This window comes from Colossoma macropomum, unplaced genomic scaffold, assembly GCF_904425465.1.
Source record: "Colossoma macropomum unplaced genomic scaffold, Colossoma_macropomum, whole genome shotgun sequence".
Lineage (NCBI taxonomy): Eukaryota > Metazoa > Chordata > Actinopteri > Characiformes > Serrasalmidae > Colossoma > Colossoma macropomum.
This window is the reverse complement of record NW_023494789.1, coordinates 19,856,273-19,872,710: the sequence shown is the minus strand read 5'-3', so window position 1 is coordinate 19,872,710 and position 16,438 is coordinate 19,856,273. Positions and strand designations below refer to the sequence as shown.

The 16,438-nt window shown below is 40.9% G+C and overlaps 1 protein-coding gene across 2 annotated transcripts in view; it reads left to right on the top strand.

The window, feature by feature from the left end:
• The window catches only part of tgfbr3 (transforming growth factor, beta receptor III), a 154,816-nt gene that overhangs the window by 68,017 nt on the left and 70,361 nt on the right, over positions 1 to 16,438 (top strand). For both annotated transcript variants that reach the window (XM_036570439.1, XM_036570440.1), the window contains exon 4: positions 15,090 to 15,227. In XM_036570439.1, the coding sequence (XP_036426332.1) occupies positions 15,090 to 15,227 (138 nt within the window). The remainder of the gene's footprint in view (positions 1 to 15,089; positions 15,228 to 16,438) is intronic.

Here is a 16,438-nt window from a genome sequence, read left to right as displayed (position 1 = left end):
CTTCCCCATCTTTCATCCCACTCCTCTCTTTTTTCTCTGTTTCTGTCGCTCTCTCTTTCCCCCTTTACATCTCTCTCTCTCTCTTTCTCTGTTATCTCTTTAATAACGGAGAGAAAAGCACAGCTGTGTAAGGCTGGCTGTTTTGGCTCTGTGCCAGGCTCCCCCACTCCGCTGCGTAATTAACTGAAACTGAACACCCAGCACACACATACACACTCACACACACACACTGGTCCTATACTTCTAGTGTAACGGTCTCATCGCTCACACTGACGAAGGGCCACTTTTCCTGCTGCTTGGAGCACAGAACACACTGCAGCGCTAAAACTCTTATGCAATCTCACAGGATAATAACAGCATAGTGTGCTCTCGTCTTAAAAAAGAGTACCAAAAGTGTGGCCGAGGTTTTGTTTGGCTGGTTTTGGTGGAGCATGCTGCCGCTGACAGGTAGTTGGAGTAAGGCTGATTGTGGAGTGACGTGATGACGTCGGACGGAGTGGTGGAATGTGATCTGGCAGGACGGTGGCTCTGATTCACTGAGGAATCCTCTGCCAGACGGGAGTTAGTCTTTCGGCTGCCTCGCTGTATCAGGCAAAATTGTCCAATTTAATGTTTTTTTTTTTATCATTTTAAAGTGATACTTGGCCAAGTTTACACACTTTTCCCCTTACCCAAAATAAAATCAGACAGTTGAAAAGGGATATCGATCCAAAAACAGTAGTAGCATCGATCTTGAAGCCTGAATGTAATTTGGATTTTTGTTCATTTTTTGATAGATAACTGTCATACAACATCAGAAACAACAGAAGCAAGTATTTTTAAGATTCCTTATCAACTCTACATGGTTTGAGGCAAGTGTGATAGTTTAGGTGTACAGTTAGCACAGTCAGTTTAAAGATTCTATTAGGCCTACTTGTTAGCTACATTAGCCTTGTAGCTCACATGCAAAACTAAAGAAGCAAACTTTACACACCAAACATGTCTTAGCTGATTCACTACATATAACCTAAATTTCACCCTAGATTAGTCATGGACAGTTCCATGTGCTAAGTAAGTCTTCACGATGCTACCAAGTTGGGAGGGTGAAGGGTAGTATGATGGATCCTGCACTGTACGCCTATCATACCATAAATGCAACTATTAAAAGCCTAAAGTGGCCAAGTGAACTACTTAGACATCTCACTTCCAAGCTAGGTTCACTCAATCAAATGTCTACAGTTATACAGAATCACATGTAGAGTGGACCCACTAATTCTGCTAGCATACAAGCTGAAAACTTGCGCTGCCCTTTAAACAAGTTAGAACACCAAACTAGAAGTTTTAATGAGTCTCACAATGTGTTTTCATGAATGTATTTACTGCTTTCTTTTATTTACATTAATTTGGCTCATCTCAACGCACCCAGTTCCCATTTTCCTTAATGTGATTGTGAAATGTAACGACTGTGGAAAATGGCTGCTGTCAGCCTCAATAATTGTGATCATTTCAAATCACTGAGATCATCTCACGTTATTGCTATTAAGTGATTATCTAATCATTTTAACAGCCCTAATTGTGAAACACTCTGTTCTGCTGTGGTGTTAGGGTTGCTTAGTGACCGCAGCTGTGGAGTTTTATTATCCATAGCCATCCCTACAGCAGACAATGCTTAAGGTCCCTCTCTTTCAGCTGCTTGGGCCCAATCAGAAGAGCCCTTTGAACCTGACAGTCTGTACCCTCCCTTACAGCACCCTCTTAAAGGACTCAAAGGCCTGCCTTTAAAGGTGTAGTCTGATACCTCTCAGGCTGGCAGCAGGACACGGCTGTGTTTGACACAGGCTGCTCGGACGGTAATCCTTTAGTTCCAGGTTAATTCTCCCCTTAGTCTTTATGTACTAAACAGCGATGACCTCATCGGCCTGCCTTTCACTCTCTCTCACTCGGCCCACGCTCGTGCGTGTGTGTGTGTGAAGTAAAGCCAAAGGGAATGGAGAGGCAATCCGCCGCAGTAGGAGAACAAAGCGTCCATTCTGCGGCAACAGACGGTGATAAGGTTTGTCAGTGGAGCAGCAGAGGAGGATAAAGACTGAATCAGTCTGTGGCACATTTACGCAACATTACAGCAGCATTCACAGCATTAATAAATGTACCAGCTGGAATAGGGATGGGGGGGGTAAAAGAGCGAGAATGGAAGGGTAGACAAAGTGAAAACTATCTATTACTTTGGCTAAAGGAACAAGCCGCGCACAAGTTTACAGAGCTTATTACTTCTATAAAACAGCCACAAAACATAATACAGTAAAATTCACTAATGTTCAGTTAAAAAATTTATATGGACACTGTGTAAGATTTGGGGATTTGGGGACCTCTCTGGTGGAAATGTGCAATTGCACATAAGGTGCAGGAGAACTTTTTGCCTCGCAACCTAGAAGGATAAGTGGCTTATAAAATGTGTGTGTGTGTGTGTGTGTGTGTGTGTGTGTTATGGCATTTTTTTTCTCCTTGGAACTTGCCACCGTGGACATATTTGGCAATCTAGACTAATTCCATTTTTAAACATGCGCACAATTTCTGATTAGGCCTGTTAGTTTCCATTATACTAGTGATTGAGTCATCTGTTGATTATTTTGATGGTCAATCAAGCAAAACAGAGCTTAAAAAATAGTAAAATGTCAAAGATTATTGAAAATTGAAAACAGATAAAACAAAGAGGCCTTTAAAAAGTCCTCATAAAAAAAACTAATTCTTTTATGTGGCGAAAATGGCTTGAAGTGAGAGCAATATTTGTCCAAGATTAAAGCAGCACTCACAACATTATAAATATACCAGCTGGGATCGGAGAGGGGGAAAGACAGAGTTAGAGAGAAGTGACAGAATGAGTGGAGAGAAAGAAAGAACCATAAAGAGTCCATAAGAGAGTGAGAAAGGGGAAAAGAAAGAGTGATTGCATGAACAGATGCAAAAAGCACCCACATGTCAGCGTGAGTGGTTGTGGTCAGGGCCATGCTCTGCTCTGGATGGAATCTAAACCCAAGGTGTTACAGTCGTGGGTCTTTTTCACCTCGTTCAAAAAACATCACCTTCAGCTGCTCCTCCAGTTGGCTCCAGCTTTTTAATGTGTCATGTGTGTGCAGTGATTTTAAGCCCAGACTCATTGAAAACATGACTCTCTGCTTTTTCACTTTCATTGTGACAAATATTAGACTGATCTGTGTCCTAATCTGACTGGCAGCCTCATTTAAAGGAAACATGTAAAAAGAAAAAAATATATCCAGTTTTTCAAATGTTTGATGTCTGAAATTTGCTTCTAAAGTTTTGCACTGGAGCTATAAAACTAATGTAGCTAACAAGCAGCTAACAGCACTGTATGAAATACTGTTATCTATAAAAAAGTAGGCTACAGTATGGCTTCTACTACTGTTTCTAGCTATGTGACATACTTTTATTATTAGAGATAAAAGAATGACATACAGTGTCAAAAACCACTTAAGCAAGTCTATTTGAAGTAACTTAACAACTCGACACAGTTTGAGGCAAGCATGTAATGATTTGGGCATGCAGTTAGCACAATGCTAACAGGTGCTTTTTTATACTTCAGTTACTAGGTAGATACATTAGTCTTATAGCAACACTTTGAATACCAAACATCTTTTGACTGAAAATCTACAGTAAGAGCAAAAAAACAGATTTTTTTTTCAGAACTGTTCGTATCTACTCACCTTTGACACCTATCCTTCCTGTGCAGTGTGGAATGCCGGGAATTATCAGGCTTTTCCTGGTGGGGGTATGTCTCTTGCTGGAAGTGTGCCTGTTGCAAAAATAAGTGCTTGCTATCTTTTTTTGACAAACAAGTGTAATTTTTGCTAAGCAACAGTGGAGAAACAGCGGAGGCTCTGGCCTCTTATCCTCAAGGCTGAGAGCAGTTCTGCACCGCGGCCGAAAATAAACAAAGCCCGGCCGGCCTAATCTCCCTCGCAGGCCGTCTTTGTCTAATCAATTTAGCGAAAGGCAAACATCAAATGCAGGCTCTTGGCTGTGGCTCAGCATCGGGCCAGGCGGATGATTGTTTTATCAGGTGGAATTCTTAGATAGAGAGAGAGAGAGAGAGAGAGCAGAGAGCAGAGCGCAGAGAAACCAAACAAATGAGTGTGACACAGTGCCACCTCAGACTTGACAATGAGCTGCAGCTACTGTGACAGAGCAGGCCTGCTTTCACTCACACGCACACACACACACACACACACACACACACACATTTGTAATGCTATCTTTTTGGGTAAAATAAATTCCTTTCCTTACACCGATCAGGCATAACATTATGACCACCTCCTTGTTTCTATGCTCATTGTCCATTATCAGCTCCACTCACTATATAAGTGCACTTCGTAGTTCTACAATTACAGACTGTAGTCCATCTGTTTCTCTGCATGCTTTGCTAACCCCCTTTTACCCTGTTCTTCAGTGGTCAGGACCCCCGTGGACCCTCACAGAGCAGGTACTATTTGGGTAGTGAATCATTTTCAGCACTGCAGTAACACTGACGTGGGGGTGGTGTGTTAGTGCGTGTTGCGCTGGTCTGAGTGGATCAGACACAGCAGACAGAGAGAGAGACAGAGACAGAGAGAGAGAGAGAGAGAGGTGGAGGTCAAGTTCTCTATGAAGATTCTCCAGTGTCTCTGTAAAGGACTAAGCTTAGAAAACTAAGGAACACCACAGAACACTACAGAACACTACAGAACACCAGAGACACAAAATGCACAGTGGTGAATTAGCCATGCTAAGGGGGTGGGGGGTGGGGGGTAAGACAGAGAGAGAGACAGAGAGAAGGACAGAGAGAGTGAGTGACAGAAAGAGAGACAGAGAGAGACAGAGGCAGAGAGAAAGACAGAGAGAGAGAGAGAGAGAGTGCATGTTTTCACTAGGGTAGATCTGTGTTTTAATGAGGTCATGATCAGGTTTGTGCACACACTAAGATAACACATGTCAAGGTACTCCACACACACACGCGCACACACACAAAGTCTGTGTTGTGATTGTGGGTTTGTTTCTGGGCTCCGGCAGGGCAAAGTGGGCTGATGAGGTAGATACGACTGGGATGATGATAAGGGTCCGTGTGTGTGTGTTCAGAGGTAGACTGATGGCTATCGCAGTGTAGAGAGCCTTCAAGGCCTCAGATCAGCGAACTGCAGTGATAGGAACATTTGTGGGTCTCTCTCTCTCTCTCTCTCTCTCTCTCTCTCGGTCTTTACCTTCACAAAGAGACCTCCTTTATTCCATTGCAGTCATCCAGAAAGAACCAAGATGCTGTCTCAGTCAAACACAAGACCCATTACCACATTTTCTCACAGACACACACACACACACACACACACACACACACACACACACACACACATGCACACACACCCACACACAATGAAGATGTGATACACACGACTGTAAATTAGTTCAGGCATCATGCAGTTCCTCCGTGAACACACGCACAAACACGCAGCAGTGATTTTAATCTGGAAGAGCAGTCCTCTCACTGAAAACAGGACTGTCTGCTCTACAAGTGCTGAATGTCTCCCTCAGAAAAGTTAGTGCCATTTTTCATATTTTAATTAGAGTCAGAATGTTGCAGGGTTGGACAAGCTTTACAGAACATTGTCAAAAGTCCATTGAACCTGAAAGAATTTAAGTTGCAGTTTAGCTATATAATGCAGTTTGGCTATATGATGTTGAGTTTCCAGTATAAAATGCTACGCTATCAAGCTGGACAACGTTCATGTAGCTAATCGAAACTATGCAGTTTGGGAACTACAACTACTAAATGTTTAATTATTTGACAAATTAATTTGACAAAACTGACAGTCTCTTTGATTGAATTGGATGTTGCCAACATTCTGTGAAGCTTGTCTAAACTAGCAACACATGCTATAAATACATTTATTTGTGGGTAGAGCATGGGTAGGTCAATTAGGATGTGCTAACTGCGTAAGTAAATTAGAGGAAAATTGTTTAGTGCAAGAACTACAGATGACAGTGGTAAAGGCAGTACGCCACATAAAGGATACCACTGGCACATCAACATTAGTACAAAGTGCTAGACTGCTGTAGCTCATACAACTGTATATGCATACAACTATATATCATTTGAAATTAAGAACAGCCTCTATAATTCCATATTTTGACAAAAACTGAGATTGTCAGTGCACAACCTTTTTCATTAGGTTGAATAAAGTTTTATTTAAGTTGAATGAACGACGCTGATGTGCCTAATACACTCACAGCACTGCTATTCAGAGATGATTTCAGTGTCACTGCTGCGGTGAGAGTGGAACATCACTCACATAATGTGTGTTCAGCAGTGGCTCCTGTGGTGGTCCTTTTCCACTGATGGATGGTGTGTGTGGGGAAGTGATAAATGGCAGCGACAGATGGACTACAGTCAGTAATTACAAGTGTAACTGTATGGTAGGTGTTTCTGATAAAATGGTCAGGTACAAGGTAGGAGGAGGGAGGGAAGAGATTCGGTGTGTAACTGCTTGTGCCTGCGAGACCCCCGGATGTTATTTTGATAGTGAATCTGAAAATGTGAATTAAGAGAAAAACGGAATGCTTTTTAGAAATTGAATCTAAGACGTTTCAAACCATTCAAACCTTAAAATTCAATGTCAGTTCAAAATTCAGTTTCAGATAGTATCATATAGATTCAAAAGACTAACATCCAAATTCAGATTTTTCAATTAAATCCAAATTTCTAATGGCATGAACCTAACCCCATGCATACTATACTGCCAAATCAACATTAATCCAGTGTGCTGGGATGCTAGTTAGTACAAGTAACAGGAGAAACTGCCAGCAGAGAGAGAAACTATGACAATCACAAGCTCTTCTAGTTATCAGTGACTGGAAACGTCTTCCTGATGGGAGGGTTAGTCAGTGCTGGTTGTTTTTTTTTTTGGAATAGACTGTTGTAAGGTTGTGATGCCCACAATAATCCTGACTAATACACAAAAGTGCTTTTTGTCCTAGACTGACTGGAAGTCACTGTAAATCATGGCTGATGGTACGAGCTGTTCTCCAGAGTGCTGGCCTGGGCATGGTGTAATGTTGGGCAGAATTATGGAGAAGTTTTGTCAGGCTGTTTCTGCAAGCCTGTTTCCTCTCTGTGAAGGAAAAATTAGCCAAGCTCCACTGAATTCCTGCACCAACCGTTTCCCAAAGACATCCATTTCCCCGAACTGTGCCAAACACACTGCTTTCTCTGAGCTTTCACTGCAGTATGAACCCTTTCCTTCCCCCTTTCTGCCAGGGTCCAGGGTGTAATTTGTCCTCGCTGGTGGAGGCCCGCCCTGCGCGGTGTGTATGCGTCACTGGGCAGAACGCGTTTTGCTTGATTAGCGTTAGCACAAGGCTAATTGGAGGATGTTTTTGAGTTAACAGGGAATCCATGAGTGCTGTCAGTCACGTAATGAACTTTGTCAACAGAGGAAACACCCTCTTCCTGCAGGGCGTGCGAGGTATCCGCCGTCAGCAGATAAAGAGAGAGCGAGCGGGAGAGAGAGTTTTACAGGCTGGTAATTTATTATAGGCTTTTTTACAGGAGAGAGCATGAATCATAAAGCTGAAAGTTTTACTCCTGCAGACTCCGAAAGGCATGCGGCAGTCCAGGTCACTGCAGAAGAACGGCTGTGTTTTTCTGACACTGGGCATGAGTTAAACAGTAATGAAGTGCAGGTGTGTGTGGTGGAGTGTGTGCACCTGGGGTGATTTTTTTTTTTTATTTTCTGTTCTTTCAGAATCAGAACCAGAATCGTTTTTATTTTGCCAGATTACACAGGCGAAGAATTTATCCCGGCATGTTTAACATGTAACACACTAGACAGTCTAAGCAGGCACACTAGACTGTTAACAGATGTACAGGACAAATACAAAATATAATAAAGAGCCCATGTTCTGCATATTACCTATTTCCCCCTTAGGTCCACTTTTGAAATTATTTGAGTTTATATACCTCAACAGATCATTTCCAGCTTATCCCTATAGAATTAACCAGGCTGTTTTTGTTTTGTTCTCTCTTTATGACTAATTTAATTGGCTGCCTCATTTATAAAGCAGTCTGGGCTGAAACACTTCTTATAACTTCAGTGTGAGTGAGTGGGGCTAACTACTGTAGGCGGAACAGGCGGATATATGTTATTGCATTTGATTTCCGTGACATCACAAAAACAATGAATTTAAAATGTTTCAGTTAAAATAATGTGAATCAATTTAATTGACACACTAAAGGTAAGCAGCAATTGGCTATTTAGCACAATGAGTCATGCATAATTATGCTACAGCATTTTAGTACAGGTGTAGCTACAACATTGCATTCAGATACAGTGGGAGTGCACTGCCCCTGACTTATTTCATAAATTGCAACACAGATCTCCCAAAATACAAACAATAAATTGGCCAATTGCCGATTTTGTTTTCTTTGATTTCTGCCCATTTTGATTCTAGCCAAATTCTGATTGTGCATCCATAGTGCTTATTAATTTCACATTAAGATGTAATCCAATCAGCTCATATGCTTAGTATGAACATGTGAATCATTTCAGTAATATTGTTGCGTCTTGTCGAAGAAGGATAAACAGGAGAGGCCATGAATTCTGCTACGAGAGCTCTTTATTAACACCAGCAGAAAAGGCATAGAAACACAGCTGGGTTAGCAGGAAAGGTTACCACTAGCCATAGCTCTTCACTATGGCTCTGCATACCACACAGCTAGAGCTCCTTTCTCAAAAACGGGGCCAGTGTCTGCTGCCACAGTATTTAGCTGGACATTACTATTCAAACAATTTGAATTGGTTTGATAACCGCACTTCAAATGTTTGTGGCCATGCTTTCTGCATGCAGTTCATGAGAGTCCATGCTGACAATACAGGAGCGCTTTGAGAGAGTTGCTCCTGTTTCTGATGTAAAACATGGTTCATTTAGCTGTGCGCTCATGGGAAAAAATACATATATACTCATCAGTGCAGCTTCCACACGGCCTACTTGTTCCCACACCCAACCCACAGTTTGAAAACCATTGTTGTAGCATGTGACGTAGGACTGTGGCACAAATTCTCAGCCTCCACTCTGCGATGTCATTGGATTTTTTCAGTCAATAGGCAGGTACTGTGAAAGAGTGATAAAAGCTTATTAAATTGTGGATTTGCTTGAATTTCAATAAAGCATAATCATGTGAAAAGTCGATAAAGTTGATAATACGACAAAGGTATTAGCAGTAGCAGAGGATTAAAGTGATGACTGAATGATTGACATCTTATTTTGTAAAAATCTAGGCTGAGGCTGTTCAGGCTGTAGATTTGAATGTGTTTGTTTTTGTTTTGTGTATCTGTGTTTATCTGATTCTCCTTAGTGACTGGTTTGTGATTTAAGCAGACCGTTAGTGTGACGGACAGCTCAGTGTTGGCCAGGTGGACATGCTGTGTAGGCTGCAGCTGTTTGGCTGTTGTGTGTTTCAGTGTAACTTGATCGGTCCAGACAGACCCCCATGTCCCACCGACCAGACACAGTTTAACACCACAGGCGGGCAAATAAAGGCCAAACACACACCTGCCCACGCCAACCTGCAGCACAAGCCTATCTGCCTGTCTGCGTCTCTCGCTCTCTCCTCTCTCTTTCTCTCTCTGTCTCTCACTTGTTGGTCTGGACCACTGTTAAACACTAACTTGCTCTATCAGTCTTGCCAATCTCCCTCTCTTTCTTCCACACACACACACACACACACACACACACACACACACACACACACACTCTCTCTCAGTGGCTCTCTTTACATGTGAAAACATGCAAATTTGACAACGTCTGCAAAAAATGTGCAAGCTGATCCATTAACAGGGCCCGTAGAGGACCTCGTCTTTCAAATGAGCACAATAGCACATGATGTGTATTTTACGTTTGCCTTAATGAATATATAATTTAGGACGTCTTCCAAAGGGTGCAAAATATAGGAATGATCTCAATACAATTGAATTTAGCACCTGCATTGCGATTTACTAAGCCTGAAAGTGATTTTGATAATGCTGTGATAATGATAATGTGTGGGTAAATGAGTACCTAATAGGGTCATTAATAATCTGCTGCATGTCTTGTACCATGGCTGCTCTTTTACTGCACTTTTACAGTTTAGCCTAATATTTTGAGTGTTTTTGGTGTTTAAAATGATCATTTTGTATAAAATATGTATAAAAATTAAGTGTGTTGTTCATATATACTGCATTACTTAATTGTACTTGCTCACTCAAACAGGCTCTGTAAATAGAAAAATAATGATACGTAAATGAGTTAAAAAAAAAGTCCAGTGGAGACCAGCAAAAGTTAGATTTGAAAAAACAAACTGCCAAATGGAATTCACATTTGAGCAAAATGTACATAACGTGCTGTGCTGTCTTTCTCTGCAGCTTGAAATGCCTGGAACGCTCTGCACTGTTACTGCAAACTGCAGAGTTTAGGCCACGGCTACTCAGCTCCTCCACCACGCCCACCTGATTAATTAAATAAATACTGCATGAAGAAATGCTGATGCATGCGTTATGCTGATGGATTGAGTTCATTGGGCCTCAGTGGGCTGTTTGTGCTCATCAGTGACTTGCAGTCATCAATAAAATGTGTGTGAGAGAGCTGGCCAAGATAATTTGTTTCTCACCTTCCACCAGCCGCCTCGGCCGTCATGACTGTGTTTGTGCCTCACTGTGTTTATTACGTTATGACTCACTTTTCTTGGAGTGTCTTCTGTCTGATTCTGAAATTCCACAATTTTTACAATCAGGGGAGTTTGTGTTTGTGCTTACACACATACATACCCTCTCTCTTTCTCTCTCTGTATTTCACTCTCTCTCTCTTGCTTTCTTTCCCACTTCTTTCTTTCGCTCACTTACTCTCTTTCTCTCTACTCTCTTTTTCTCTTTTGCACTTTATTTTCTTTCTCTGTTTTTCTCACTTATGCGCTCTCTCATTTACTCTCTCTCTGTCTCTTTTTTTCCCACTTGCTCTCTCTCTGTCTCTCATACACTCTTTCTCTCTCTGTTTTGCTCTCCCTGTTCTCTCCCTGTTTACTCTCTTTGTCTCTGGTCTCTTTCTTTCTCTCTCTTTCACTTGCACTCTTTCTCTCTATTGTCTCTTTCTTTCTCTCTCGCTCTTCTTCTATATCTCTCTTCCTCTCCTCTCCTCTCCTCTCCTCTCTTTCTCCTTCTCTCTTACCTCAATCCTCATTCTCTCTCTTCTTGCCTCTCTTTTGCTTTCTTCTTTTTATCTCTCCCTCTCTCTCTTCTCCTTCTCTCACTCCTCCTTCTCCCTCTGTCTCTCTTTCTTTTGTCATCATCCTCTCTAATTGTCCTGGTCATTTATTCTTTATCTATGTTTGCGTACTTTCTCCCTTTATTCTCTGTTATTATTCTGCTCACTGAGCTCAATGTGTATCTCCGTCTCTGCTTCAGGTTGTAAATTTAGTTTTTTTACTGGTTTTATCCTCTCTCCGGTGGGGGAGGCTTACTTAACGGAAACTTTCCACAACAAACATGATTAAGTGAAGACGAAGAGGAAAAAGACACAGAATCAGAAAAGAATAAAACGCGATGCTTATGGGACTCCTGCTCATGTGTATCAGAGTGTGTGTGTGTGTGTGTGTGTGTGTGTGTGCCAAACCCTCACTGTGATAAGCACTTGGTAATTTCTTCCACTCTCCTCTTTCCAAATCTCTCTCTCTCTCTCTCTCTCTCGCGCACTTGCTGGCTCTCTCTTTCTCGCTCTCCCTGTTATGATTATTGCAGCTTTTTTACGAGCTCAATGCTAAACACTCAGATTTGCTCCAGCCTTCCTACACACACACACACACACACACAGTGGGGAGACACTCATTAGGTGCTCGTGAATACAGATCTATAAAGACTCTTGCAAAGGGTCCAGGTTAACCCAGCTGCCAAAAATGTGTTGCATGCTCTCTCTTTCTTTCTGTCTTTCTCTCTCTATATCACCCTCTCTCACTCTCTCTCCCTCTCTCTCTCTCTCTCAGTCAGTGATCTGTCACTTGGCTCTGTGTGTATAGTACTTGCTGTCCGTTACTGAGGGGATAGTTAGAGACACTCTATTCACCTGGAGTGAACAACCAGACGTTTCACTGTGTATTAGTGCTATTTAAATCTCGGGAGTGTATGAGTACATGGTAGAGCTGATGTCTTTTACGATGTCAGTCTTCAGCAGGGATACACTGATGCCCACTGAAAGAAAGCTCTTCATGAAAAGGCGCCGTCAGTTTGTCTGCATTGTCCCCTAATACATAGACACAGCTTTGTGTGCATTAAAGTGATTCGAAGAGAATGTTTTTTTAATAAATAATGATTTGACAGTTTTCTCACTACCCTTATTTCTAATTAACCCTTTAAGATTAATGACAGAAAATCTCAAAAATATGTCTATGCTGTCATCATATTTATTTAATGTGTAAAGAACATGATCTAATAAAGCTGAATATTTATGGCTTTTTCTTTTCATCTATGTCACAAAAACCATTCTGAGCAAGAAAACACCTGAAAAGGAATCTACTTTACATTTTAGTGGCCTTTCATTGTTACTCTGATGAAACAAATCAGTAAGTGTTTACAGTGGGGGTCTTTGCACTAGGCAGCCACCTAGGGCCCCCAAGAGCCAAGGGCCCCATGAAAATACAAATTACTTATACAATGCATGCTGATATTAAATAACTAATTCTGAAATTATTATACATTTAAAATTGGCTATTATTTGCAATTGAAACAATTTATTTTAAGTCATTTCAGTGCAGCCTCACCCCTCAGTCATGCTTATAATGGACTATTCCATGTTGTTACCTGATAATGCAGCTGCCTAAAGACAGACCGGTGAACAAGGTAATTAAGCAATAATCAACATTATGGTTGTATGACAATCAAATAAAGTTGTCAAGAAACACAAAAAGAGGCAGAAAAGTAGAGAAAAGTTCAGTCTCACTCCCACAGCTTAGTTTTTTCAGGCAGCACAGAACAGACCAGAGTGCTGCACAGGCTCAGCAGACTCTGCCTAATACTAGCATTGATGTAAGTACAGATAGCTCCAGTGTTAGAGTAATTACATAAAAAAGTAATTGAATTACTTCTCTCAAACTGTAATGGGATTACTTTACTTATTGCTTCTCAGAAAAGGTTATCTCACTACTCATTACTTAATTTCTACATTACTCCGTAATCGAATTATTCCACTATATTGACAGATATAGCATATTTCTTAAAACAAACTAAATTATCTGCCAAAAAGGTGGGATAATTTCACTTAATAAAATTACTTCACACAAGTAAAACAATGTCTGGAAGTAGTTAAATAATCTTATAATATTCTTACAACTGTCTCAAAATTTAAGATATTGTCTAGATTTGAGAATATTTCATTATTTCAGGGCATTTTTGCAGTGTAGATGGTTGCAACCCATCCTCAACTAATTTAAAAATGTGCATCCAGGGGGGCCCATTCCAGTCTTCTGCCTAAATACCCTGAATCGCTAAATCCACCCTGAGTGTTTCCATAGCAATGTAAAGTGCATTCTAAACACAGTGCATCCAACAATAAAGGCAGCATGGAGCTTCTTTTATACAGTGATAGAGAACAGGGTAGCACACACACACACACACACACACACACACACACAAACACAAACATCATCTAAACCGCTTATCCTTCTGGGTTGCGGTGGCAGCTGGGATAGGCTCCAGCCCCCCACTGGGTAGCACACAGAATACTTCAAAGCTTATCCATTTAACCATGACCAAAGCACTAAGTGACCAAAGCACTAGCCACCCTGGGCAGATTTTAATGAGTTAAAGGGGAATGTTTATACTGATACGATGTTTGAAGGGTTGATTGATTAGCCGCCCCACAACGAAGAGGCCTTCGTGTCTGTGTGTGCTGTACTGCAGAGCGTTGATGATGCTGTGTGTGTCCTGTTAACTCTTTTACTCTATTAGACTGGGAATCAGTCTTGTGGAGCAGACAGAAAGAGGACGAAGCATGAAAGAGAATAAAGGCGTGTGATAGTGTTGACCTTTTCCCCTCGATATTTAGGTGCTTGTGTCTCTAGAGTTCTGAATATCTACACTGAAGCTTCTTTTAAAGAGATAAAAATCAAATTGACATCAAATTTGTTTGCCAATAAATTGTGATTGTGAGATGTAGTGGCAATTTTGGCAACGTTTTACTTAACTGAAATAACCATGCTATAAACATGTTGAGGCAGATATCAATGTCCAGTGATATTCAGAATGTGTCCTAACAGCTCTTGACAGCATATGACATTTGCCATCATATATTCATGCTGTTAGTGTAACATAGCAGTGTTCAAGTGTCACCTCAAATTATGGTGTAGATACATAGAACAAGCGACATATAAAATACAAAGACTCTTTCTTTCTCCCTCTGCCTCTTTGTCTCTCTCTCTCTCTCTCTCTCTTTCAGCTTCTAACAGAAGGTCCAGTGTGTTAGGGTTCAGATGTCTTTAAGCTCTCAGTATTATTTGTGCTGTTAAACAGCATTGCTGTTTCTCAGCCACTGTGACTTTATCAGCAAAGTGTTCACATAAACAGCTCTGTGATAAAGAGCAACAATCAGCGCAAGTGACGCTGTGGTAATTACTAAGGAACAGTCAACACAGCAAGCGGCTCCCACTGCATCTCAGAACATGTAGAGTCAAAATATGTCAGAGGGGAGAGGACAGAGGAGGAGAGGGGAGCAGACTGAGACATTGTGGGACATTATAATAACAGGTGCCATTTAAACACTGATGTTGATGGCAAAATACAGGACTCTGTGTGTTAATCTTGCATTGTGAAGGCGCTCTTGGACTTATCACAACACGATCACACACTTTAGTCGTCATAATAATAATAATAATAATAATAATAGTAATAATAATGATAGAAAATAATAAAGGAAGTAACAACATTGAGAAACAATATACTTAAATAAAAAATACCAATAAACACTCTTCCATTCATATTCTTCCTTTTCTCTCTTCTTTTTTCCTCTGGCTGTTGGTTTTAACCAGTCCTCTCCTGGTTTGCTCCCTCCAGGTGGCACTGCATCTGAAGCCAATCCAGTCTCTGTCTGTTCACCACAAGCCGCTGGTGTTTCTCCTGAACTCACCGCAGCCCGTCCTGTGGAAGCTTCACACAGAGAAACTCGTCCCTGGAGTCAAGCGAATCTTCCACGTGAGTTTGAATTATCACTATTTTTCATGGGCTAACGGAAAAATCCCATTCACTCTAACGAGAAATTGAAGGGTTCATCTCATGTATGCATTTGAATAAAATCTTTCATATATATAAATATTTTTCAAGTCGAGTCAAGACAAAGTTCATTTATACAGCACTTTTTACATCAGGTATTGTCACAAAGTAGCTTTACAAAGAGAAACCAGGTCCAGGTCCCCCATGAGGTGATAGTGCCAAGGAAAAACTCCCTAAGAGCAAGAGAAAGAAACCTTGAGAGAAACCAAGACTCAAAAGGGGGAACCCAACCTCCTCTGGTCGACACCGGTCAGCAAACAATAACACAACAGTAATATGAACAGAGAAGAAGGTTTTCCCATTATTTTTGTATGTATGTTAAAGGTCACACTGTCAAGATAGGTCAGGTGTAGTGTTTTTCTCATTAAATTGGGTAGAATGTCTGTCAGAGTTCTGTAAAGCTTGTCCAACCTAGCAACAGCACCCACCATAGAATACATTTGTGGGTGAAGCATAGATAGATAGATCATAAATATGTTTTCTCAACCTAAATGTTGAGCACATCAGCGTTAAAAGCACGTGTAGAAGTGCGTGTGAAGCTTGGTACCAATACACATCACCGTAAACATATCTAGGATTTTTAGCATGATGTCACTTTTACACTGCTAAAAATTTCAGCACCCCGGTCACACTTTATTTGGATGGTCCCCTATAGATGATATACAGCTACCTAAATTTTTAAGAAACTTTCTGGTCATACTTAGTTGATTATCAACAACATTATGGTTAGGGTTAGGTTTAGGAGGAGGTATAGGTTTTGCCTTGAGGTTAGGGTTAGGGTTAGGTTTAGGGTTAGGGATAGGTTTAATAGAATCTTTCACCCTCAACTTCAAGTTCTGTTGCATTTAGTAGCATTTTTCTTGTTGCATTTTATTTGAGTGTTAGTTAAAGATAGACTGAGCATCTACAAAGCATCTGCAGTGGGCCACCCAAATAAAGTGTTACCGCATTCACAACTTAAAACACCTTGCTGTGTCTCTGCCAGTACATAAAGACAATAGAAGCTTTAAGTGAGTTTTACACATGCTTGAAGTGGTTAAATCTTCAGATTATTCATTCAAATCGTTTTAGTCTGGGTATTTCCGTTGTTTTGTTAGTAAAAAATAATTTAGGGATTATGAGTTATTTATGCA